Here is a 26796-nt window from a genome sequence, read left to right on the forward strand (position 1 = left end):
GTAATCCTGTTATTATTCTTTGGTAATTAAAAACTACATGAATTTTCCAAGAAACTCAAACCTCGAGAGTGCAGCACTACCAGTATATCTAACCAAGAAAAAAAAAATCCAGTGGTATAAAGGACAAGAACTCAACCAGTTTCGAGGTTATATTGGTAATGAAGTTGACTGAATATGCTACCTAGAAGCAGGGCACGGACCAGCCTTTCGCATCCTTAAATCACTGAAATGGTTGTTTATTCACGCCGCCCTGTGCCGGCGACTCAAAAAAGTGTTTTCTCTGTCTGGCATCAATGATTCATTATCGGTGCCTGCCACTTTAGAACTTCTATTTCGAGCTGACACAGCATCCCTTCTAAAATGGTAAAATGGTACAGACAGGGTAAATGCATCAGATTCTGATATCCTATGATGCACAAACGTAACAGAAATCAACCAATGATCCGTATCTAAAAAAGTCCAAACGAACAAAAAAGGCTTCGAAACGTATCTGTCCATAACACTAACGAAGAAGGAAGTTCCAGAAGAAAAAGATTGATAGTAGTAAATGAAGATATGCAGGTTTTAGTTTTTAACTGAGTAGTCATCTCTAGTTAATCTTGATTTCATGAAAAAAGATCATGAAGTTGCCTTCAATACTGCTAAATGAAATATATGAAGATATGACAAAGGTGAAAAAAAAGTGTAAAGACAGAGAGACATCCAAGATGTGGCAACAATATTTGAGGGACAAAGGGGGCGCGGGGGGTGAAGGCAAGCTAAATCAGTAGATAAAGACCGACCTCCAAAATCAAACTACTTTTCATAATTGAGTTAAACAAAATAAGTTCTGCATTCATGGATTGGTCATGTCTGCGTAATTCATAGATTCAACCATGAAGTGGAATATCGATCTGAGGACTCCTAACAAATCTGTAAATTTTCCCGCCTATTAAACAGCATCAGATAACAGACGAACACTTGCAACAATGTAAATGGAAAACAAAGGCAGCGAACAATCACATATAAGTATATGAACCAAAGATACTAGCCAAGAATTTAAGGACTAAAATTTCCCCATTGAAGAATAAGATGGAGAATTACACGAAAATTCCTAGTGGAAGAAAGGCCATCTTTGGCAACACAAGTGAAAAAACACAAAAAAAAAAAATTCCTTTTCAGAGGGCGCATTTATCTGAATTCCCTTTTGTAGAAGTTCCAGCTTCTACTCTCCTAAACGAAATGTATCAATATCCCCACTCGTGCAACTGATTAACACAGTATAACTCTACCTCCATTCTTTCACTCCCAATCTTCATCACTCAATTGATCATCAGTATCTTCTCTTGGTGGCCTAACCACCAAAACCACAGTCCCCAAACTCTCCTTCACACCAATTTCCTTCAATGCCGACCCTCTTTCAACCTTCAAGGCTACGCGACTACCACTGTCAACTGCCACCAAATAAAACCCATCATCGGCTGCCACCTCTTTCCTACCCCTATCAGCTACCACCAAGATTGCCTCCTCCTTATACCATCTATTCGCCTTCCATGGCAATACCCCTGCATCCCCAAACGATACAGCAACTCCCCCTTTTCCTAACTCCATCACTGGTGCCCACCCCGGCAACACCACCCACCTCTTCCATGCCTTCTCTGCCACCACCACACCAAACTCTCCCTCACTCCTACACTTCCACGGCGCTTCCAAAATGCCTCCCTCCATCTCCTCAGCTCTACAAACCGGCAATACCACCACGCTACTCGCCTCTGCTACCTCTCCAATCTTCAACCTCACTACCGGAACCCGAACCCCATATTCCACATCCCCGTCCTCCCCTCCTTTTCCCTCGCCTCTCCCCTCTAATTCCTCCAATATCCTACTTTTCGCTTTCTCGGTTTGCGCAACCCTCAATGCCTGCTCTAAAGCAGAGGTCCTCTCCTCCGATGGATTCTTATGCTCTCTACTCTGCCTATAATACATAAAGGAGAGACAATCTCCAGGTAGAGCATAGTCAAAGCTCTCCCACCCCTTATCCCCACGCCTACGAGGAAAATCCTTCAAGGCACGGGCGAGATCCTGGGCGCCCTTGGCATCCAACCTTTGTTCAACAATGTAACTGGCCGCAGCGGCGCGCTGCTGGGCGCTCAGGAGCCGAATCTCGTACAGCAACTCAGCACCGCCCGTGTCGAACGAGGAGAGGATTTCAGGGTCGGTATTGGATTGTTGGAGGGAATCTCGCACTTGAGCAGCAACCACTAAGCGGTTCTGCTCGACACCGGAGATTCCGGTGGATTCTTCGATAGAAGATGGGGAGAAACCTTCTCGGATTAGGGTGGGGATAAGTGGGGCGTATTCGAACCATAAGCCAAGGCGGTTGGCCAGGATATCTATACGGCTGGATAAGTCGAGAGAGCGGAACCGGGCAGGGAGAGGGGAAGTGGGGGGAGGCCTGAAGGGTTGGTAGAGCTGCTGTTGTTGGCGTTGTTGGGGGTTGGAAGGTGGGGTCAAAGTGGCGGATATGGGTTTGTGGGGTTGTTTAGGGAAGGGAGAGTGGAGGGGGAGGCTGAGAGCAGGGTGCGGATTGAGGAAAGTGGAGGAGAAGAGGGGTTTGAAGGTGTTGACTGTCACAGAGACCATGGTGGAGGACTGCCAAGTTGCCAACTGCTGGAAGGATACAGAGAGAGGGAGAGAGACAGAGAAAGAAAGAGAGAGGTGAACAGTCCCAGCCTTATCTGATGTTCGTAGATTTGAGATATTTTGGCCCTTCGGGCATTAGATTGGAGGAAACATAGCCGGACTGACAAATTGGCAATGGTGATCTAGTTTGTCAACATGACTGGCAGTCCATGGGCTTGGTGCCATTGCAATACAAAATTCGCTTAAGATCGATGAAAATGGCTGGTATTGGATTGGGCCAATATTAAGCATTTGAGTATTATGATACACTTCTCTTGATATATGTATGCTAATAGTAGCTTAGCAAGATTTTCTTTTAGTACTATTTCCCTTACCTCAAGTCTCTCGAAACCCATCAGTAGATCAAAACCGCAACATTTATGTAAGTTTGAGTACTGAAATCAAATGATAGGGTTTTATTTAGATTTGAGTTGATATGTGAATAATAATATTTTGTAGATCACATTTATATGTATTTGAATATACGAAATAGTTTTAGATATGTTTAACTTCTTATGAAAAATTGAAAAAGTAATGAGTCCCATCAATGATGGGTTTGAGATCAATTGAGATGAATTGCACATCCAAACATAGCCTAAATGTCGGTTTGGGGGGTTGAGGGGTTTGTTTGGACTTGTATTTTTTAGCCCTTTTATTTTTTATTTTTTTCCTAAAACTATGTCTAGATTATTTTGGAATCCAATTAAAGTCTTGATTTAGTGTGGTGACATTTTAAATGTCATTTTTAATATTTAAAATTCGTTTTAAACTTTTGATTATATTTGTAATGTATGGTTAACAAAAAAAATAAATAAATAGAAATAGTACATACTAGATAACTGAAAAACAAAATAAAACAACTCTACTAGAAGTTTAATACACGTTACAAATACAAACCAAATTGTCCTAAGTACCAATGCACCATACAAATGTTACAAAATAAACTTTTTACTATTTTAAAACATAAGATAAATAATCTTCAATGGTACTTGAATAGTTGTGATAAAAAATAAAAAAATAAAAAATAAAAAAAAAAATTGGGCGCCCAACTCTATGTAGAAGCATAGATAAAAATAAAACATCAAATGTAAGTTAACTTTGATGATGAGAACTATTAAAATTAGATTATAAAAGTAAATGAATATAAAAATATTATCTGATTCCACCAATAAGCTTTTCACATTATTCATGGACTCTCGAATATCAATTAGGATCGACAGTTGTTTCAACTAATTTTGAGCACATATAAGAGCTTTAATGGTTCTCAGAACTAATGAACTCTGAAAAATGATTAAACATACGATCTCTAGTACTAAATACTGACTCGGATGCAACTGTAGAATCCTCACAAGTATAGTATAGTTAGCCTAATTAAGTTTCCTCCAAAATCAACAAGTCAAAGGATGGGATCCAGGCCCCACAACCATTTGATAAATGCTAATCCAACACTGTTTTGGTAACAATAGATCCACTTATCGCACAATTGTGTCTCAGAATCATCATTACTGTACTAGCCCGCTAGAAATTTAGAATTTCTATAAGTTTTAGGAACCTCGTGAAAACTTCATAAGTTTTCGAATTAACCAATCACATAGGCTTTGGTCTATCAACATAATCGGTGTTGCCACTCCTTTTGGGGCCAGTCAGAATGAGTTATGGTCTGTGACATAGGACTCAGTTGATATTTAGGATTTTATGGCGTAAAAAACCTATTTTCAAATTTTGGAAGAAATACTTGTTTGAAAACACATTTTGATTCTTTCGAGGCACTTCAAAGATAAATTTGATAAACGATTTACACTATTAGGTTAATATGATTATTTAGAATTTTACAATACAAAATTTATTTTCACTTTTTTCAAAGTGAATATTAACCTCGATAGTAGCACCAAGTGCAGTGTTTTCAAAATCACAGTATGGATGTCAAAATTAGGTTAGAGACCTTTTGTTTTGACACTTGGAAAGATCTTAGCCATACTTGGTGAATAATATTGGATACTTGGCACCAAGAAGAACCATTAGATAGAAATGTGAAGGAAATTAATGTATGAGATCATACTACCTGAGCAAAACCTTATTCCATCCAACCATCCAAATTGTGCCGAACTAAAGAGGGTTTCAACCCTAATGAAATCTTAAATATTTAGAATCCAATTGAAACTCCAAAAAAGCTTGGAGGAAACTGAAACCCTAAATGGTTACCCCAAACTTGATTTCAAAACCCTAATGGATCCGATTTTAGTATTGTGTTTAATCACTTAATTAAATCACTTCCACATGTTATTAAATCCATTAAATTCATGTTATGGCATTATTATTCAACTCTTTAAATCTTGAAAGTTTGATTGGGTCAAGAAAAATTAGATTTGAACTTAATAGCATCTTAATCCCTAACCAAACTCTTTTTTAAACTCCAAAATGAAGCACATTTGGTTAGGACCTTTTAGGCCCACGAATTTTGGCCACCTTGGAAAGATTTATTGAGGAAGTCTTCACCCACCCAAAGCTGAGCATCCACTACTCATGATAGCCCTCAAATAGTCCTTTATGTGAAAGCAAAAGCCACCTCACCACAACCACCTACAAGGCACCTCAAGGCACCCCATAGCATGGGCAATTTGACCTCACTTCACTCTTCAGAATGTGTATGAGGCATGCAGGCCATTTACTTCCTCATTTCCACCTTTTAACTCACATTCTTGGAGAAAAAACTTAGAGTTGTTTCTCATGCAGTTTTTTTACCTTTCTCGCTTACGATTATCGAAGCCTTTATAAGTACTCTCTTACAAAGCTTCCTTCAAAAAAGTTATTTATCTTTGAGTCTAATTTCTTTTGGTATGTTTTGTGTCTGATTTCATGCTCATTTTATTGGTAAAAAATTGTTTTAACCATGAAAATGTCTGTTTGGGCGATAAACTGGATAGTGCGTTATATTTTGGAATCCTTTTACCAATCTAACGGACAGATCTTGGTCCAAAGTTTTTTACATGAATTTGTTTAAGGATTCGTTGTTTGATAAAAGCTTTTAATGAAAGATTTTCTTAGATCTAAAAACTTAGAAACTGTAAGGAGAAAAACAGTTTCTGTTTTTAAAAAGTTTGGATCTTTTATGGTTTAATCTTACTTCAGTGGCTTCGGTATTTTTATTTGATGATCCTAAGTCTTTTATCTATATGTTAGGAGATATTTTTGAAGATTTTAGGAGTTGATTCTTAAAGATATGACTTTTATCTTTTAGAATCTCTATTTACAAGTTCTCATGTTTCGTGCTTAGTTTCTCATGACACGATAATCACTATAAGTTAGTTTCTAATTTACTATCAGATTACTATATATGTGTGATGAGTAAGGAAACTATTCTTTATGTCATGTCACGTACTATTTGTCATTACATGTTATCATCTATGTCATGCTATTTTATGTCACTACATGTTTATTTGTTACACGTACTATTCTGTCAGGAAATATTTATCTGTTACATAATATATTCTATCACACAATATCTATCTGTTATACTATATCACGTAATGTTATTTGTTAAGCATCATGTTATTTCACGTATTGTTTGTCTGCTTCATGTTATGCCAAGTCATGCATCGCATGTATATGTCATGTTACGTTACATCAAGTTATCTGTCATTTTGTTTCATATAACATTATGTCTTAGGTACATTTTGTGTATCTCAAAATGAGTATTTCCACGTCAGTCAAGTCTACTTACATTTATCATAACCCTAAATGTTAGGATGAGATAATATCCTAATGAAACTCATTTGTTCATGCGAGAGAATCTCAACTAGTGTGAAATTTTTTGAGTTGACAAGATAAATATCAATAGGCTTCGACTGGGGCCTAATTAACTAGTCACCAAGAGCGAAGTCAGGCACTAACGCCGATAGTGTCACCCACATTTGAATTTCATTTTATACAACTCGTGTTGATGCAGATACCTGACACGGGATACATTCATTACGTGTTCCACAGTAGGTGCAGATACCTATGAACTGGCACGTATGTTAATGCACTCACAAGTGGTACAGATACCTGTATTGTGATGTAGTAATCGGTACGGACACACGACTTAAAGGGACCTATGTAGCATTCACATTTTACTTTTATTAATCATGCTTAATTATTAAACAAGATTTTAAATTCATATATTTCATGTTTATGTTCTTGTTATTTAACATTCAGTTTAGTTCATATTCAATTTCAGTCATTTTACATTTACTTCATGTTCAATTTCAGTTAGTTCACGTTTACTTCTAGTTCAATTTATATTCAATTCATGTTCAGCTTTATGTCATGTTAAAGTCCACGCTAATTCATTTCTTCTCATGTCATATCAAGTTTCAAGTTCAGTCTATGCTTTGTTTAAGTCATGTAAGTTCATGCCATGTTACATGTTAAGTTATGCTTAACAGGCACCGTTGATAACTCCCGCTGGGAGCCACCGTTAGGCAAAAAAAAAAAATTGTAATACTTTTAATACTTTTAAATATTTTTAAAAAATTTTAATAATATTAAAAAAAATTTAATCATTAAGAAAAAGAAAAAATTAAAAAAAAAAAAAAAAAAAAAAAAAGACCAGTGGTAACCTAATGTTTTCCTAATTTTTATTCTAAAACAAATTCTAAGGCGTGGATCGTCGTACATGAATGATAGTAGGCCACTCTTCCCTTTATGTTTGAAGCTTTCTAGTCATAAGACCCAAGTAGCTCTGTTGTAGTAGACCAAGCATTACAACCAATTCATGTTGGTTTCCACTTTCCCGGCCTTAATTAAGGGCTTTTTCAAAGGATAATGTTACTCCCATGCATAAAATCCATCACATTCTTCTTTCTTCTTCTTCTTCTCTTTTTTTTTTTTTTTTTTTTTTTTTTTTGTACTTGATAATTAAGAAAATATTTTTAAATAGTATTATGAATTTTTTTTTAAAGTATATATTTAAAGATATAAGAAGATATATAAAAAAAATGAATAACCTATTTGGTGACCACTATCTATAATTTTTATATGTGACTGTAGGATGATCCTTTTTCAAAACCTAAAAAATACAAAGAGGACTCTGGAAATATTGAATGTTGATGCTTAGGCCCAATGAAAACTCCAGGACTGATTACATTATGGTCTGTTCTTGAAACACTAATGACATTTGTATTAAAACTTATGTGTTCAAGACAATCCCAACTATCTTTCTTTCAATGGAAAAATGAACCACAACCCCCCACACATAACTTATTGGAAAGGTGGAACACCCATCTTCCCTAAGCCACTAAAGGCCAATAAATAATTTTAATTTTTTCTGACAAATCTCCTCATAACTGTCCTAAAAAATAACTAATTTCAACTTCTCAATCGATCTTTTGAACTGCCTACTTTACGTATCTAACAAACTTTCATGCCAACACATTAAGGTTGCGTTTAGGTAGTGAGGTGATTTTAGATATTATGTAAATAATAGTGATAAAATATTAAATATTTGTGAATAATAATAAAAAAATATGTGAAATGTCATGATAAAATAATAACTAGTAGTGGAGTGTTACCACGCAAACGGAACCTAAATCTTTAGATTTTTAATTTTTTAATACTCGGTAACTATTAAATAGTTCCGTAAATGAGTATATTCTCATTTTATTACAGGATTACATATTATAAAAAATTAATGCTTATATATATATATATAATTTTAATGGCATTATATCTTTTGGTAGGATGAGGATATTACGCCATTCATACCCGAACTATATAATAGTTTTCTCTTTATCATACAAAGAGGGAGAGAATAAGTTTTCGAAAATATTTTCAAAATAACTATATATTATATATTTTATTGATAAATATTTATATTTATTTTGAAAATTATGAATTATTTTGAAAAGAGAAAAATTAGGAAAAGATAAGCTTATGGTTATGGTTATGAGAATTTAGATCGACATTATGAATTATGATTGGTAAATGGTTCAATGGTATTGAGCACAAGTGTCAAGTGAAAGCTGCCTTTAAAAAAACAAAAAAAATGCTTTATTCAAAGGATTGACTCCATGGTGGCCTAGCTTGTGCAGCCAAGCTAGCCCAAAGGCAGGCACACTGTAAGCCATAGATTGATGTAAATGGATAAGAATAATTCTATTTGCAGTCCACCAATATGGATTGTAATGCAAACTATTAATAAAACGATGTGTTTCATTAGGTCTTAGAAACGCTGCGTCCAACTCTACCTTATGCATTTCACCAGCGATCTCTACATCCCTCTCCGCAGAGCAACTCTCATGCTGGCGCTCGTCCTCACTCCCTCCCCATCGCAATCACCGTCGTCGTCCAACTCTACATCTCATATGCTGCTCCCCACCTACGCTCCCAAACCCCCCAAATTCCTAGCCCTCGAAGAAGTTCGCTGGGACCATCGGTGACTTCGCCCTCTTGGGTTATGCTCTTCTCTTCTCTTCTTTTTTTTGGCACCATCTGGATCTTCATCGTTTCTTTAGTTGAAGTTTCTCAAGCTGAATATTTATAGGAGTAAACATAAAAATAAAAATAAAAAGTAACGAAAATCTTGATAATTTGGATTATGACTTCCGTGTTATGATGGATTTAGTTATGGAATCTTTTTCTTTCGTTTTTCTTATATACCTATGACAATAACTTAATTAGTCTATATAACACTTGCAAACGGTAAAGAGAATATAAAGTGGTGATTAACTGATTAAGTTTGTCATGAGGGCAAACATGCATCATTTGGGGCAGTTTCTAGCTGGCAAGCGTGTAGATGCTTCACAAGAAGCACTTCAAATTCTTGACATTGTATTAAGCTTTCAACAAAAAGGTATAATTTATTAATGCGTGTTATCTCGCCAGGTTTTATACGTGACAAATGACCCTTGCACAATTGGTTCTTGTTACCTTACAAAGCTTACATTTTGTAAAGGTATTGCCCAATAGTCTTCAGGACGCAGGAGTCTTGAGGAATGTCATTGCAGATTGAGCACGCAGGGAGCAGGAGAAGAATGATTTAAGGGTGTTTAGGTCATGTCATTTATAAAGGAAGGGTCTTTTTGTCTATTTCTAAGTTGGACTGCAGAGGAGTCCAAAATATTGGACTGCAACTAGCATCACTCAAAGGATAAATACCAAAGGAGACACCTGATGTAATTCGAACCAGTGCCAACTAGGGATGCCAATATGTTACACAACCAGTTAATCCAATATGAACACAATACGATAATAGCGGGTTAGGGTTTAGTCTTAACGGGTTTGGGTCAAAACGGGTTGACCCGCTAAGACACGATTGCTTAACGGGTTAACCCATTATGACATGTTAAGAAAGTTAAAATTATAATTATACCCTTATACCTAAATGTAAAATTGTTAGAATTTCAATTTCAATATTTTTATTGTTTGGATTGTAATTTTAGATTTGTAGTTAGTTTTATAATTTTTATAAATATTGTGATTTTAAAATTTATATAAAATTATGCTAAATTTAATCAAGTCAAATTAGTTAATTCAGACATATTCAATCCATTTATATAAATAGTTTAAAACGGGTCATATATTATCATGTTAATCTATTTCATAATATTCACTAGTGGGTCAAAACGGATTGACACGACACGACCCATTATGTTAATTGGTCGTGTTAGGATTTGAGATTTTGACACGATAAGTTTAACAGGTCGGGTTAGAGTTGAACTATATAGTATAATATATATGCTTTGACACGATCCGTTAACACGATTCGACACACTTAGTACCAACTCGATGATAAAGCGAACAAAGTCCAAGTCGTTTGGCAACAGGCGCAGCATGTGTACCTATTCAAGACCAATTTTAGTCAAACGATAACTTATAACTTTTCATTGGTATCCTTTAGTCATCTATAAATAAACTATTTGGCCTATAGACTTATAATATCATGAATAAATTTTGAAATTCTCTCTCTCCCAAAAGTATTTCATTTTTATAAATTTTATTATAAGGATATGTTCATTAAGTAGAAAATAGATTTTTCTTATGCATGATGAAGTTAGACAAACAGATTTATTCTATTTATTTTATAGGCAAATTAATAACCTGTGCACATATCGTAACTGGTGGGACAAATATTATCTTAGGTGTACTTTGGATAGTGAGATAATATGAGATGGTTTTAAATGAAAGTTGAAAGTTGAATAAATATTATTATAATATTATTTTTTAATATTATTATTATTTTTAGATTTGAAAAAGTTGAATTAATTATTATATTTTGCGTGAAAAATTAAAAAAAAATTATAATAATGAGATGAGATGAGATGAAACTGTTTTTGTATCCAAACTAAGCCTTAAAGAAAACAATATTATAATGCATTTTGAAGCAACCTCTTCTCACTATTTTATTCTTTTGCAGTCACCTTTGAACCAACAATTTTTAGACAATATATGATTACTAATGGTATATGGTTTGAGGGAGTTTGATATAGATTTTATAAAAGTTGAATGTTTGATGGAGCAAATTTTCAACATTGACGAAAGAAAATGCACTTCATTCTGGCAAATTTTAAATTAACATATGTTCTAACTACTCCTAGGCCTTTTGCAAATGAGGATAAGAGAATCGCTCATATTCGGACAAGGATCAAAGGGGAATAGGATCATTACATTTAAAATGGACATATTTGCAATGCAATGTATGACTTACTGTTTGATGCTTAACAGAACAAAGCAAGCATCAAGGATATCATGTGAGATGCACTTGAAGGTAAGTATGTTTTAGAAGATTCTATTAGTAAGAAATTTTACTACCTTGATTAGTTGTTCTTAACACAAAAATGAAAATGGATGATTCTATGTCAATTTCATCAATTATCGATAACTTCCACCATCATGGAAAGTCTACAAAAGAAGCTTGAAACATAGAAAGTAGGAACTGCCATTGTAAGATCTAAGCCAACATCTTCGTATTAAACAAGAAATCGGAAAACTGAACCGAACTGAACTTGTCCGGTCCAAAACCAGTTTCTAAAATACCGAAATTGGTCCGATTCCTGTTTCATGATTTTTAGGACTTGACCGGTTCACTATAATATATATTAAAATTATTTTTTTAAATATTATATATAATATTTTTTTATATTATATATTATTTTTATATATAATAATATAAATTATAATTATATATAAAATAATTTTATTATAATTTATAACATAAAACTTTAATATTATACATGAAAAATTATTTGATCATATGCAACTTTTTTATAGCAGAATTTCTTTTACATAGCAGTTTTTTTTTTTTTTTATAAAGCAGGTTTTTTATAGCAGAATATTTTTATATAGCAGATTTTTTTATGAAGCAAATTTTTGTAAATGATAGCAGATTTTTAATAACAGTCTTTGTAAATGATAACAGATTTTTGTAAATGATAAGAGTCTTTCCCTGGCTCTCTATCTCTGCCTTGTCTTCACTACCTCTTTATCACAGCAATGCACGCACGCACGCACACACGCGCTTGCCTTTGTCTGTTTAAGACTCCCAAGACCACGTGGAGGATCACCTCAACGTCCACTAACATGAACAACCATGACCAGCAAGTAGAGCTCAGGATGCCTCGATCATCCAAAAAGTTTACCTTTGTGCGGTAAGTGATTCTATAGACTAACCTTGAAAATACTATTGATGGAATTGTTAATTCTAGACTGTGTGTTGATGTGCTGATTGGTGAGCTGTAGGTTGTAGTGAATTGTGATCTGCATGTGGTTTTAGTGATTTATGAACTATATACTGAAGTGATGAAATAATTGTATAGCTGTGAATGTGGCTAAGAGCCTCACGGAGTGTTGAGATTTTTTTGTGGAGAATTAATACTGTTGAAAATATTGTTCGTCGTCATGTAAATTTCTGCTGAAATAATGTTGAAAATCTTGTTCGTCATTATGTAAATTTCTGCTGAATATTTATTATATGATGTTATTTAATTTATAACTATTTGGTGAAATTCCTATTATTGCACTATGAGGTCATGTTGGTAAACCTCTCAGACAGACTACGAACAAACCAGTGCGATTGGTTTCAAAGACTATAAATGTCTCTAGCCAAGTGAAATCAACTGAGCCTAGAGGATATAAATGTCTCAGGTCCAGTGTATGCTACATGAAATGGTTTTAGAGGGTATAAATATCTCTAGCCAAGTAAAATCAATTGAAATCTAGAAGGTGTGAATGTCTCGAGCATCAATGTGTGTTACTTGAAATGATTTTAGAGGGTATAAATGTCTCTAGCCAAGTGAAATCAATTGAGACCTAGAGTTTATAAATATCTCAAGTCCAGTGTGTGCTAATTGAAATGGCTTTAGCGAGTATAAATGTCTCTGGCCAGATGAAATTGACTGAGACCTAGCATGTATAAGTGTCTCAAGTCAAGTGTGTGCTACTTGAAATGGTTTTAAAGAATATAAATGTCTCTAACCAGGTGGAACTCAATTGAGACTTAGAGGGTATAAATATCTCGGGTCTAGTGGATGCCCTTTAACTGGTAGGGGCTAGGCACGTTCGGATAGTTGGTCCCTGGAAATAAGCACGAGGTCTATTTTGTTATGTTTAACTTGAAAAGTTCTATCGCATAAATGATGATTTTCCTTTTTATTACTATTAAATGATTGCATAATTTCTTTTTCCACCTGCATGTATTTTTTAAGCCTTAGACTTAATTCCACTAACTTGGATTATGGTTCCGATTCAACTACTACCAATTAGTAGAGCGATGGGAGCAATCAAATTACTGCCACAATCATTCCGTTTCGCATTAGACTGCATTGAGATTTTGTGAAATATCACTATGGTAGTCTCACTACGGCTCCTTAAAATCTAAGATTTTAAGGTAGAGGATGGGTATGGCGATGTTTACGAGCAAGGAAATCTGATTCCGCTAGAAGAATAAGGAGTGGGGTTATTCCCCTATTGCAATAAGTGTTGTATCTGAAATATTTTCATAATTAGTCTGGATGACTATAATATTCGGTTGCTTATGGGTTGAGACAAGTGTTTTATGGATAATTTTAATTTGATGTAATTTTAAAATTTTTGACACTGTTAATTATATTTAATGATTTTCTATTTTATTTTTCTACTACGAATATAACTGCACACCATCTTATTGTATGGGGGCGCACATACTTGTTATTACATTGTTCGAGGAGTATTTGACTCCTGTGGCCAACATCCTAACTTCACAGATTCTATCAAATCACGAGCAGGACTTGGGGGCATCACATCAACTCAACTTTTGGACATATCAAAGCCCGAGTTCAATGAGCAAAATATATTATATGTTTGTGATTGCAAGTACCGTGATATTAAAATTAGCTTTTAAACTAGTTTATCATCCTAAGGTTAAAGTTTTAGGTACTGTAATAAAAAGGAGAGACTAAATAATAAGTATTTAATAGCCTTATAACATAGCTCTAATAAAGTTTTTAGCTACATGACATTTTAATAAGTTTACATATATATAGTGTCGGAGGTAGTGTGGCCTCCTATACCAAATTGGCTTTATCTATAGAGCATTCATGAAACTAGCATATAGACAGAAAGCCAATCCAAGTGTCAATCTTTTGAACTACCCAAAGAGAAGAGAATTCTTGTGTGAAATATATTCAGCTAATTGTTTAGAATTGCTAGTTCAAAGCAAATTTATCATGCCTTCTTGATTAGTTTTGGCATATTTTCACTATGTAAAGGTTTTAGACCAAAAGACACATTCATTTATGTACTAATTTCCATATTCTAATCGAGATATATTTTGAAAATTATGGAGGATTGTTAGAAATATTTTCAAAATAATTACATATTATATTTATTAATAATAACATTAGAGATTTCTTTTGCAAAAAGAGAAATTATGAAAAATTTATAAGCTTTAAGCTTATAAGACTTATAAGATTTAGGTTGACATTAATTATAACTGGTAAATGGCTCAATGGTATTATGCACTGGTATTCACCCATATGTTAGGCGTTCAAACCACCCCTATGTTAAGAATAAATTTTAATGTGTTATTGAGATAATGAACTCTATGCAGCCTGGGTATGCGAGCCCAGCGGCCCAAGGGTGGGTGCACAATAAGTTCAGGTGAAATGATAAAATACCAAATAATGGGCCTAATTGGATTTGAACCCGTGCCAATGGGTCGGTAGAGGTGCTACTGACCATGTCCCTACCTATTGTTAGAGGTGCCAGTCGTCGAAGGGTTGTGTCATTTGGCAATGGGGTGCAGGATATGTATATTTTTAAGTCAATTGAGAAGTCTGTATTTTTTCGTTGGCATCCTTTGTCATTTATAAACAGGCCCCTTGGCCTACATATTTATAACCTCATAAGTAAATTTCGAAATTCTCATTCTCTCAAGCGTATTTCATTTTACAGAAAATAGATTTTTAATCTATTAGTAGATTAAATGGTAAATTCTAAGAACATAAGAGTCCAATTTTGTTTGTGCATAATGCAAATAGACAAACAAATTTGTTATAGATTTTTATTCCTCGGATGAAAATTCACCAATAATTTGTGTGCAGATCGTTACTGATCGATGTAAATATTGTTTTAAAGAATATGGCATTGCAGCTTTATATGATCATTCATCCTTTTTGCACCCACACAAGTCTTTCAATCAAAATATCCAGATTTAAAAGTCGAAATACGTGTCAATCAAATAGTGATTATTGACAATTATTAATACTCACAATATTTCTAGTACTTTTTGAACAGAGAATGGAATTCATATTCATAATTGCCATCTAAATATAAGAAAAACTTATATAGTGTGAAAGCAAGGTAGTCCTTTAGCTAAAAAGGGTAACCATTTGAATGTCTTTAAAACTTTTGACCACAATCATTTTTGTGAAAACTTGGAGCCTCTGGGCTGGCTGGCCAGACTTTCAAACACTTCTAGAAGTTTTGAAGCGTAGTGTCTGATTGACCAACGACCAAAGAGACACCTATATCTTATCTATTGTTATTCTATTCAGATAGCCAATGATACCGACTCAAAACCAGTTGATTATGGTAAGAATACGGACCAGAAGCGCAGAAGACCCATGAATAAATTAAATAACTTGTTTATTTATATTAATGTGACATGATGATGATGAGTTTGGTAGCATGCAATTAGAGATATTATATGTTTGTTTGGGCTATGCAAACCCAAAAGCTTGCCCAGTTCTAGAGTCTAGAATCATTTACCTCTTTTTCTCTGTTCTTTTTGCCTTTTGTTAATTTGCATGGGGTCCATTAATACAATAATTCCGTCAAATGGTCCAAATTCCTTCATGAGGCTCAGGGCATCGTGTTTTGGTCAAGAGTTGAAGATACCTGCATCCATAATACTTGTAATACTTGAAAATATATAATAGTGAGTGGCATATGTATATACTATATATCATTATCGGGTATATAATTTAAATGAATATTTTTCAAAATTTTCAACAAATTGAGGCTTTATTTAAAATATTTAAATAACATGATTCTTTTTATTTTATATTCGATACAATAATTTAGCAAGATAGTGGCTGGCAAGATAGATTTTTTTTTTCTAATTAATTATTTAAAAACGGTTTTTATTTTATAAATAAAATTAAAATAAAAATATCTTCATTTTTAGGAGCAGACATTCATGACTTTTAAAATATCTTTGTAAAAATTAACAATATTGGACCACATGAACAATACAGCCTGCATCCATGTATTCGCTTTCAATGGTAAGAGACTACAGATAATCGAGAATGAGACTGATCGATCCCCATCTCCAAATAAATACAATGGTGGTTTTAATTTGTCACGTTAAAACAATGCTAAAAACACATGTGCATGCAGCTGAACCCCGACGGAGTTGAGCATGCATGGAGAAAGGCTTCCCACTTGTATGTGTGACATCTACAGGTTCATGCACTTTCCCAAAGACTTAAAAAGAGCTACTGCTTGTCTTAATCTAATATATGTTCCTTTTATCATGCTTTCCCTTTTCCCTATTTTTTTTTTTTTTATCATTTTTAAGAGTATATATATATATACACACATATTGGGTTATTTATATATAAAAAGAAAAGAAAAACAAGATTATCGTGTTCTTGAGTTAGAAGAGGTCTCCAGGCTTTTGAACACATGTTCTTTTGGATTAGGCCACTTTCATGGTTCAAGGTTTCTAGAGCTACTAGCTAGTCAATTCAGTTAGGTTGAGTTGATATGAAATGAATATTAAAAGTTGAATAAAATATTATTATAATAATTATATTTTAAAATTTTAAAATTTAAATTGTTTATTATATTTTATATAAAAATTTTAAAAAAAATTTATAATAATTAAATAAGATAAAATAGATAAGACGATATAAATTGAAAAACTGTCTTAATCCAAACAATCACTTACCCTTATGATGACATATCTCTCCTGCGTGTATGAGAAGCATTACTTCATGTTGTTTAACCTCTTTTCTAAAATTATTATCATCATATATTCCATTAATTAAAACGAAACAAAAAGAAAGCGAATTTCGTTTCCAGTCACACATGTTAATGTGACATATACCCAATTTTTCTTTTTATTAATTATTTAAAATCTGTCGAGAACAAGATAATTTGATGACATATGAGCAGATTCTTTAAATAAAAAATTTAGATTTGAAACTCCCTACTTCTTGTATAAAATAAAATAAAATGCACAATATTATTAATTTTGACATGATTTAAGATGAAGAAAAATATTAATAAAGAAGAATATAAAAAAAGGATATTTAAGTAACAATTTTTAAATAATGTTGTGAATTTTATTTTATTTTTAAATATTTAAAAATATAAAAAATATATATAAATAAATAAACATTTAATCTTATCGAAACATTTTGTGGGGCTACGCTCTGTTGGAGTGTTTGTTGTGGCACGACTCTGGCAGAAATCAGCTGCCCTGTGGCTGTGTGACCATTTGAATTGCGACAGATCGCTAGAGGCCAGTGGGATTCTACGGCAGTAGTGTGCTATTGTAGGTCCGACTGCATGCAGTGCACTGTCATTCCAATTATTTTAAACTTAAATTGATGTGATATGTAGGGATGACAATATGTCACACGATCTATTAACCCAATACGAACACAACATGATAATAGCAGATTAGGGTTTAGCCTTAATGGTTCGTATCAAAACAAGTTGACCCGTTAAGACACGATTGTTTAACGGGTTGATAACGGGTTAACCCGTTTTGACCCGTTATAACCCGTTATGACACGTTAAGAAAGTTAAAGTTACAATTATATCCTTGTATCTAAAAATAAAATTGTTAAAATTTCAATTTCAATATTTTTATTATTTAGATTGTAGTTTTGGACTTATAATTAGTTTTATAATTTTTATAGATATTGTAATTTTAACATTTATATAAAATTATGCTAAATTTAATCAGGTTAAAAAGGTTAATTTCAGACCTATTCAACCCATTTATATAAATAGTTTAAAATAAGTTGTATTGTGTCGTATTAACCTATTTCGTAATATTTTCTTAATTTATTTGTTTACTTATAAAAAAAACATATTTCGTAATATTTATTAATGGGTCAAAACGGGTTGACACGACACGACCCATTATGTTAATGGGTCGTGTTAGGGTTTGAGATTTTGACACGATAAGCTTAACGAATCAGATTAGGGTTGACCTATATGACCGGTTAACACGATTTGACACGACATGAATAAGACCCGTTAACACAATTTAACACCCCTAGTGATATGTTATATAAGATTATTTTTATTATAAAATAAATTTATAAAATTTATACAATTATATTAATTTATAAATTTTTTTATAATTTTTTTATATTTGTAAAAATTCTCTTTATATATTTATCTGTCAACTAGGTTTAGAATTTTGTGCGCATACTCCAAAGAAAAATTTATGCGGAGGACACATTAATTACAATATTAATATGATATAATTTCATTTCTAAAAGAGATTTTAAATTTTATAAATTAAATTCTACTTAAGTAAGATGGAGAATACACGAATTACACTGTTGATCATAAAAGTTAAAAGTTGAATTATTTATTATATTTTTTATGAAAATTTAAAAAAATTATAATGATGAAATTAAAATTTTGAATTTGAAATGAAAATTTTCAAATGCTAACCGAACCTAATTTTTTGAAAAGGCACCATTTCGTTTTAATTTGTCTATAGCTTTGTTTGTAACTTGGACTGAACTCTAATTTTAAGCCATCTCATCTTAGAATTTCTTTATACGTGGAATTCACAATTTTTTTAACTTAATATCTCTTTACACGTAGAACCAATAATATTTTTTAACTTCCTATAAATACATTTAAATTATTCTTAAGATTCAAACATATTTAAATTTATTTTAAGTGGACTCTACAAAACTCATTTCATCATCTCAACTTAATACTATTTATAAAGATTTCAACTAAACACAATATCTAAATGTACCTAACTGGTTTGATAACATGATGTATTTATATATTAGTAGATGAAGTAATGGCGGACCATATGTATGGCTGCAAAACTGCATTTATCGACAAAAAAATAGCTAGTGGATATTGCCAAAAGAATTGTCGACATGGATCATCTAAATTATGACGTTGTTCAATCCATCAATGTGATAAAGAAAAGAAAAATACCCCCAAGACTTTTTGGCCATATGGTCTGGTGTGACCATGAATAAATAGAAAAAAACATTAGAAATTTCTTGGAGTAGGGAAAAAGAAGATTGTGACTGCATGAAGTCGTACTTGCAACTTGTAAGATATTTATTATAATACACCGCTGGCTTTTGTACACTTGAAAGTTGATTAAGACTCATTTGAAAATTAGTGTGATATCATTTTAATCTATTTTTAAATCGAATTTAATATTTAAATATTTAATTTTTAAATTATTAAATTTATTTTAATTTAAAATTTCTTTATACGTGAGATTCATAATCTTTTTTAACTCAATACTTTTTTATATGTAGGATCCATAATTTTTTTTAATTTTCTATAAATATATCTAAACTCACATTTAAATATATATAAACTCATCTTAGGTAAGTCCAATAAAACCTACTCTATCATCTTAACTCACTACTATTTATAAAAAACTCAATTCATCTTAACTCAGCTCAACGTTCAAACTAGTCTTAATATTTCATTATTTATATAGATCAAATATTTTACAATAATTTACGAAGAAAAAAAAAAAACAAAGATTATCCAAGAAAGTGGTGATCTTTTCCCACATTTTTATAGTCCAAAATTTAAATAAAAAAAGCAAGAAATTAAAGAGAACCTAAAGTTGATCACGGTAAGTGGTGACAGTGAGTCCCTTCGGAGACATCGGATAAAATTGCAACGATACAAAGAAGATTAGTATAACCCCTGCACAAAGATGATATGCACAAATGGAGAAATGGTCCGGTGACTATGATTCACCGAGGACTAGCACTCCCAGAAATACGCAAAAGTTCTTCCAAATAGTCGGCACCCAAATCCTCCAACACCACTACCTGGTTTTCTGACCTCATGAACTCATCCTCCTCTTTGATCTTCTTCCTGCTCTTTGACTTCTTAATCATGGAATGCCTTTTCTTTAACTCCAAAACCGGGGAGCATCCCTCCTCATATACATACTTCATCTTGTGAAGAGACTCGCGAACCATCTCTACTGGAAAGTTGAGGACAGCCATTGAACCCCTCAGTGCAAATGCAGCTTGATCATAAGCCAAAGCTGCATCCTCAGCAGTGTCAAAAGTTCCTATCCAAACTCTCACACCATTCCTTGTAGAATCCCTTATCTCCGCTGCATACTTCCCCCATGGCCGCCTTCTGACCCCTCGGTAGGAAATCTCTCCTTCCTTCCTGGCCTCCTCCAGTACTTCAGCAGTGGCTTTTGAATTCACTTCCTCCTGATCTTTGACAACATGATCAAGGGAGCTGGATATGTTTTCGGATGAGTCTTTAGTGGCTTGGGCTAAGACACCAAAAAGAAGCATTTCTTGGGAGTCATTTTCATTGAAAGGAAGGGGTAGTACTTGGTTTTCATAACTGTGTAAGCAGTTCCATGACAGAGATTCTAGTGAAGTAAATGAAGAAGAAGAGGAGGAGAAGTCTGAATATGGGCATTGAAAGAATGAGGAAACCATTTTGGATTGAGACTACGATATCTCTTCAGTTTGAACAATCTAAGGATCTAAATAACTTGTACGATCTGGTCATACAGAAAAGTTAAAAGGTTGAGGCCTTTATATAGGCACAAAGGGGAGGGAAATTGATGAGTTTAAAACGTACTGCTACTAGCAAGAATATTACACACGCACCATTAGTGAAAAAGTGAAACAAGGTGCAAGTACATGAACATTGGAGCTCCACTAAAACTTGGGGTCGTTAGTGCGACCCAAATAGTAGTTGATGCACGTGAGTCAAAGGGATTTGAAGGCATGGCGGCCAGGTCAAGTTATAATTGTATATATAATATGACATCATCGGATGATTTCATCCATTTGGTTTTTGGAAGGGCATAGTCCACTTGCCACACCCAATTAAAGGGCAAAACCCATCAATCTATCCCGTCCTAATCACGAAAACAAGGCCATCTGGCTAGCTGTATGTTGATCCATACATTGCCACTATGACAAAGACTAGCAGATGAACATAAGCCATGTATCTCCAGTAAGAGAAAAAAAAAAAGAGAAGAGACCATATTCTGATCTTAAATCTTCAAGACCTGGTTTTATTCTTTTATTATTAATGTTTCTGTTTGACTTCAAAGGAAATTTACAAACTCCAATATTGGAAGTTACCTATTGAGATTGGTAGCCTAGCTATATGAATTACACACAACTTTGCCTTTCAAATTTAGAGTCGAAGTTAATTAGAACTAGAAAAATTTTACTGACTATCATCTTTACATATTACACATTATATATAATTTTTTATTTTTTTATTTTTTTCTCTTATTAAATATATGATGTATGTAGAAAAACTCTATTAGTTTAAAGAAAAAAAAAAGATAAAAAAAAATATAATATATGATGTGTAAGAAATGATTAGTAGAAAAATGAGTACACTGTTTGCTATATCAAAGGCTTCAAAGCAGATCAAATCCTGTATGCATTAATTATTAGTTTGTAATTGTTTAATCATGCAAGTACGCAGGATTTGGTCTAACTTTTGAGCCTTTTGCTAGTGTCCAGATCAGACACAATCAACAGGACTCCCCACTGATCTTCTCGTTTGATCATCATTCTAAACTTGTCACCCAATTTAAGTTCTGGCCGGAAGGATTAGATCGTACAGTACCAGAGATCAAAAGGGTATAGCTAGTACCAGAAATTAAGACTAGTTTTCTATAAATAATTATGAAATAATTTATAAATAGTAATGAAATAGTTTAAGTTAAAATATATTCACAGAATTTGAGAAACGAGGAAAAACAAAATTGAATAAAAAGATTATAAATTAGTTTAGAAATTATTTGAATATAATTTTTTAATATAATTTTTATTTTAAAATTTAAAAAAGAAAAGTTGTATTATTTTTTATATTTTTTTTTTTGTAAATTTAAAAAAATTGTAATAATTAGATAATGGTTAAATGAAAAAGTTAGAGATTTAAAATTAGAAATTATTTTGTATTTCAACCATATATATTTGGAAAGAAAATTTCTAAAAATATTAGAGAATACTTGCATTCTCAAACTAATCTTACGTGATTATATATTTCACAAAAACTTCCAAAAAAATGAAATTAAACCCTATTTATTTTATTTTTTATATATTTAAAGAAGAAAAATTTCGGATTCACAAATTTCTATTTTAAAAATTAGAAGTTATGGTAACTTTGATCATAACAAACTTATTGACTACGTACATGATTTCCTATAGTATTAGGGCCGAACAGATTACAGCTAATTCGATCCAGACCCCATATAATTTCTAGAGAATTTCTAGATTTTTGTATGAAAAGAAAGTTGAAACACTCAAAACATATATGTTTTTTTAATTGGTTTCCTACCGTTTGCCCCTTGACAGAAGACCGTTCTTGACCAATTCTTTTTGGTTTTGCAGCTCTATTCACGGTACCAAGCGACATGTTGAGCAAGTTGTTGAACCCTTTCGTGTATTATATGTTTGTAAAACGTGTACGTGGGTCACCTTGGCATTAATTGCACGAGTGGCGGCAATTGATTTGGACACTACCACAGTCCTGCCAAAAGAACGGAGGCTGTTTGATGTTTCTCACACCCTGGACACTTCTATTCCACATATTTTTTTTTATTATAAAATTATTTTTATTATAATAAATTAAAAAAAATTATGAAATTATTTTATATAACTTTTCTATAAATATAACAGTACTCATAAATAAAAAAATATAAATGATGGAAGAGTACCGTTACATGACCGTTTAATGCCATCGGATAAAGAATTTGACTATTCTTGCATTTAGTATTAATGAAGTTTAAGCTGTATTTAGAAGATGAACTATTTCAATTCATTTTAATTTATTTTAAACGGAATTTATTAGTTTTTAATTTTTTTATAAAAAAAAAGTTTAACCTATCTCAACTTATTTCATATATCTTAATTTAAAAAATTAAACTCATTTTAATATAAAAAAATTAAATTTATTTCAATGAGACTCATAAAATATTATTATTTATAATTTAATTCAGCTTATCTAAATATTCAAACGGAGCCTCTAGAGTTTAGCTGGGCCTTGAAAAAGAATATCTGTATTGTCTTAGAAATTCAGTTGTTTTCCGGCCTTAGCCCAATTAATCTAATAGTTTTTTTTTTTTCACCTTTTCGGCCTCACTTTGGTTGATGCATGTACAAGATTGTAGAACCCGCATAATCTGACCCAATTATGGGGTTTGCTATTTCCCCAACTTTGAATCAATTGAATTTAGCCCACAATATGTGGCTAAGTTGAAATTTGCTATCTTAGATATCCAAGTTTTTGTAACCGAGACACCATGTTAAAGAAGCCTTGGTTAGTTGAGATAGCCAGACCCAAGTGACCAAGGCCACAGGCCCACAAGACCAAGGTCCAACACCAGCAGGAGCCTTTTTTTTTTTTTTTTTTTTTTTTTCAACTTTGCTCCTCTTACTAAAGTGGTGAGCTTTTTCTTTTGACTAGTGTTATTTGAAGCTTTTATACTACACATAACTTCTATTATATAATTTGATTTACAAAATTTAAAATTTAAAATTGTGCCATATAGATAATGTGTGGTATAAAAATTTATAAATAAAATTTTTTCTTCAACAGCATCATCATAATTAATTAAAGGAAAATTTTTTACAACAATATATAATCACACTCTCATCTTGCCATGTAAGATGTGGTATATTTATCACTATTAGATGATATTTTATTAGATAATTCTTTATCATCTAATAAAAATAAATTTGTTATATATTACATAGTGAGATGAAAATAGGATGAGTGTATGTAATATAACATTACTCTTATAAACCAAACTCTAAAATAGATGAAACAACACTAAATTATGTAAATAATAGGCAACATAATTCGAACAAAATGTAAATAACATACATGAATTTGATACTGAGCAATGAGGAAGAGGGTGATAAAAATAGGGGAGGGTTAAAGAAGAGAGAGGATACTCTCACTGAGAATGAATCTCGATAAATTTTTTCTTTTATTTTTTTATTTAATTATTAAATAAGTGTTTTTTTTTAATGATATTGTGATTTTAAAAAATAATATTTAAAGATATGAAAAAATGAATAAAAAATGATAAATAAGTAAAAAAGAGTAATTGCTCTACTCGAGAGCCATTCTCGTAGCAGGGCTGTTTAAAGAAGCATTCCTAGATTGAAAAGTCGTCCAATGGAGAGGGTAGGAGCCGAGTGAGATCACTAGAAGTAATGCGATCAAAATGGAGTTAACCCAAAGCAATGTCAATTGGTATATACTCATGGTTAGGGGTGAAACCTGCATTGTGCGGGACGGGAGTAGGGATTTCAACCCTGTCCTGGTGTCGGGGGGTGGGGTTGAAAACCTCATCCACTCCGCCCCCGCACCATGCGAACCATTGGATCTAAAATTATTTTTTGGGTCTAAAAGTATTTGTTTTTATCCAAAAATGTTGGACCCAAGTTATAATTTAATTTAAATTATAATTTAAAATTTATAATACAAAAATAATTTAAAATCATTAGAATTCACACATTGTTTAAGTATGATTATTATATTATCTTGGCCTTCTAAATAAATGTTGGTCTAGGAGGTTAAGACAATCTAATAACTTGAATATAACTTCAAGTCTGTGATAAATTGTATATATCTATATACGATATATTTATTTATATAAATATATAAAAGTTTTATATAAGGGGGGGTGTTGCATGGGCAGAGCTCACTCTACCCATGCGGGGTCGGGATGCATGCCCCGCTGCCCACCCCTATTAATGGATGGCAAGTGTCGATGTACAATTCGTAGTTATGTTCCTTTGTGCTATTAAATTTAAAAAAAATCTATTCATCATCTATTTTCTCAGCATTCTCTTATCATCTCATGACGTGACATTAGATGATAAATTTATAAGTGAAATAAAATAAATAATCTCCAGTAATCTAATGTCACATCATACGATAATGAGATAATGATAAAAATTGAGACAATGAGTAGTATTTCTCATTAAATTTTAGGTCAATTTGATCACACATCTTTTAATTAGTTATATTCGACTTTGGATTAGATCTTTGTGCTTTTGTTTTAGATATAACACATTGTGATTTTAATTATTTAAAATGAATAATGCTACGTTTCATTCTATTCCTCGTCACCCTTATATCATCTCATAATATGGTATTAAATAATTAGAGACTATTTATTATGTTTCGCTTGTGAATGTATCATTCAGGTAAAACGAAAAGCCTGCAAACCGACCCAACTCGAATTACCCGTTACCCGATTTTAACCCATTACGATTTTTAGCCCAGTATGGTACCGCAGAGAGAGGGGTAATAGACCCGTTTATAAGCAATTTCGTCTTCGTCATTTTCTCTTCCTTTGCCTTCCTCGTTTGCTCACAGAGAGAGAGAGAGAGACTCTATTACTGGTGGTCCACGAGGGCAGGATTTGATGGCTACCGTTGCAGCAAGTAGTAGCAGAAGATGTATAGACGGTGGCTTGCCCAGTGATCAAAACGACCAACGTAAGCTCTCCGGACTTGTGGCTATCAAATTTTCCCTTTTCTCTGGGTTTTTTGGGGCCCCTTTCTCATTTAGCTTTTGGAAGAATGGGGTTGTCTAAAGCAGGGCAAAAAGACGTATGGGAAGATGGGTATTGAGAAGAGAATGAAGTTGGAGGACGGCGTTGTTTCCTGGAGGCGGAGCCGCGGAAGAGGGCCCAAGAAGATTCCTCCACGGGGTACGACGTCGATTCCAGGAGGCAGAAGCAGGCCGGAGAAGACGCCGTGACGGAGGAGGAGTTCTTCGCGATCTTCAGGCCAATACACGTGGGGGTTAGATACTTCAAGCGCGCTGGCAAAGGCAAGGGCGTCTCAATTTAATGTCGATTGATCTCGAAGGGGAGTGGCACGAGGAAGTTAATGACGTACAAGGAGAAGAACAGCACAAGAGGAAGGAGCAGGGCACCAATGGCTGATCAAAAAGCTTGAATATTCGCGTTGGTGATTGTGATTTGGAGCCGGGTAATTAGTTAACCGGTGATCGATATGAATCATTTTCGGGTCGGGTCGAAAATTGATATTTTCGGGTCAATTTACATCTCTGCATATCATTTAATACTAAATCATTAGTTGATAAGAAAATGATAAAAAAAAAAAAAAATAATGATAAATAAATTTAGTCATTTAAATCAACTTTTTCATTCATCAACATTAATAAAAAACATGTTGCTCAATCATAATCTGCCATGTGTCTACCATAGTAGTTTTAACAAAATAAGTTAGACTTTTTAAAATTAATTAATTTGTAAAATAGGAAAACAGTTTTTATTATTAAAAAGTCAAAAACTAAAAGAAAAAAAAAAATCAAACGATAGCCATTAATGGTGTAAAAATTTAAAATTCCAAGCGCCCTTATCCTTTGAATAATTCTATTTGAAGGCATTTAATTAGT

The 26796-nt window shown here is 32.9% G+C and overlaps 2 protein-coding genes, 1 long non-coding RNA gene and 1 other non-coding gene across 5 annotated transcripts; 2 read left to right on the plus strand and 2 right to left on the minus strand.

The window, feature by feature from the left end:
* Window positions 1–1027: 1027 nt before the first annotated feature.
* LOC122317009 (rubisco accumulation factor 1.1, chloroplastic) lies at window positions 1028–2785 on the minus strand. The gene has a single exon (XM_043133888.1). It carries the CDS (start codon window positions 2620–2622, stop codon window positions 1282–1284), a length of 1341 nt encoding a protein of 446 aa, XP_042989822.1. The 5' UTR covers window positions 2623–2785; the 3' UTR covers window positions 1028–1281.
* Window positions 2786–19889: 17104 nt separating this feature from the next.
* Window positions 19890–20993, minus strand: LOC122316790 (ethylene-response factor C3-like). Its single transcript, XM_043133577.1, has one exon. It carries the CDS (start codon window positions 20820–20822, stop codon window positions 20109–20111), a length of 714 nt encoding a protein of 237 aa, XP_042989511.1. The 5' UTR covers window positions 20823–20993; the 3' UTR covers window positions 19890–20108.
* LOC122317679 lies at window positions 20002–20104 on the plus strand. The gene has a single exon (XR_006244596.1). It is a non-coding gene; the product is annotated as a U6 spliceosomal RNA (small nuclear RNA).
* Window positions 20994–25666: 4673 nt separating the features above from the next.
* On the plus strand, window positions 25667–26440 carry LOC122316972. Of its 2 annotated transcripts, none has more exons than XR_006244337.1 (2): window positions 25667–25868; window positions 25952–26440. It is a non-coding gene; the product is annotated as an uncharacterized LOC122316972 (long non-coding RNA). The 2 variants fall into 2 exon arrangements; XR_006244336.1 differs by having other exon boundaries at window positions 25972–26440.
* Window positions 26441–26796: the final 356 nt, after the last annotated feature.

The sequence above is a fragment of the Carya illinoinensis genome, chromosome 7, assembly GCF_018687715.1.
Source record: "Carya illinoinensis cultivar Pawnee chromosome 7, C.illinoinensisPawnee_v1, whole genome shotgun sequence".
Classification (NCBI taxonomy): Eukaryota; Viridiplantae; Streptophyta; class Magnoliopsida; order Fagales; family Juglandaceae; genus Carya; species Carya illinoinensis.

Bases quoted from the DNA above. Each gene is read 5' to 3' on its own strand.
- LOC122317009 (XM_043133888.1), bottom strand. From the start codon at position 2,622: ATGGTCTCTGTGACAGTCAACACCTTCAAACCCCTCTTCTCCTCCACT.
- LOC122316790 (XM_043133577.1), bottom strand. From the start codon at position 20,822: ATGGTTTCCTCATTCTTTCAATGCCCATATTCAGACTTCTCCTCCTCT.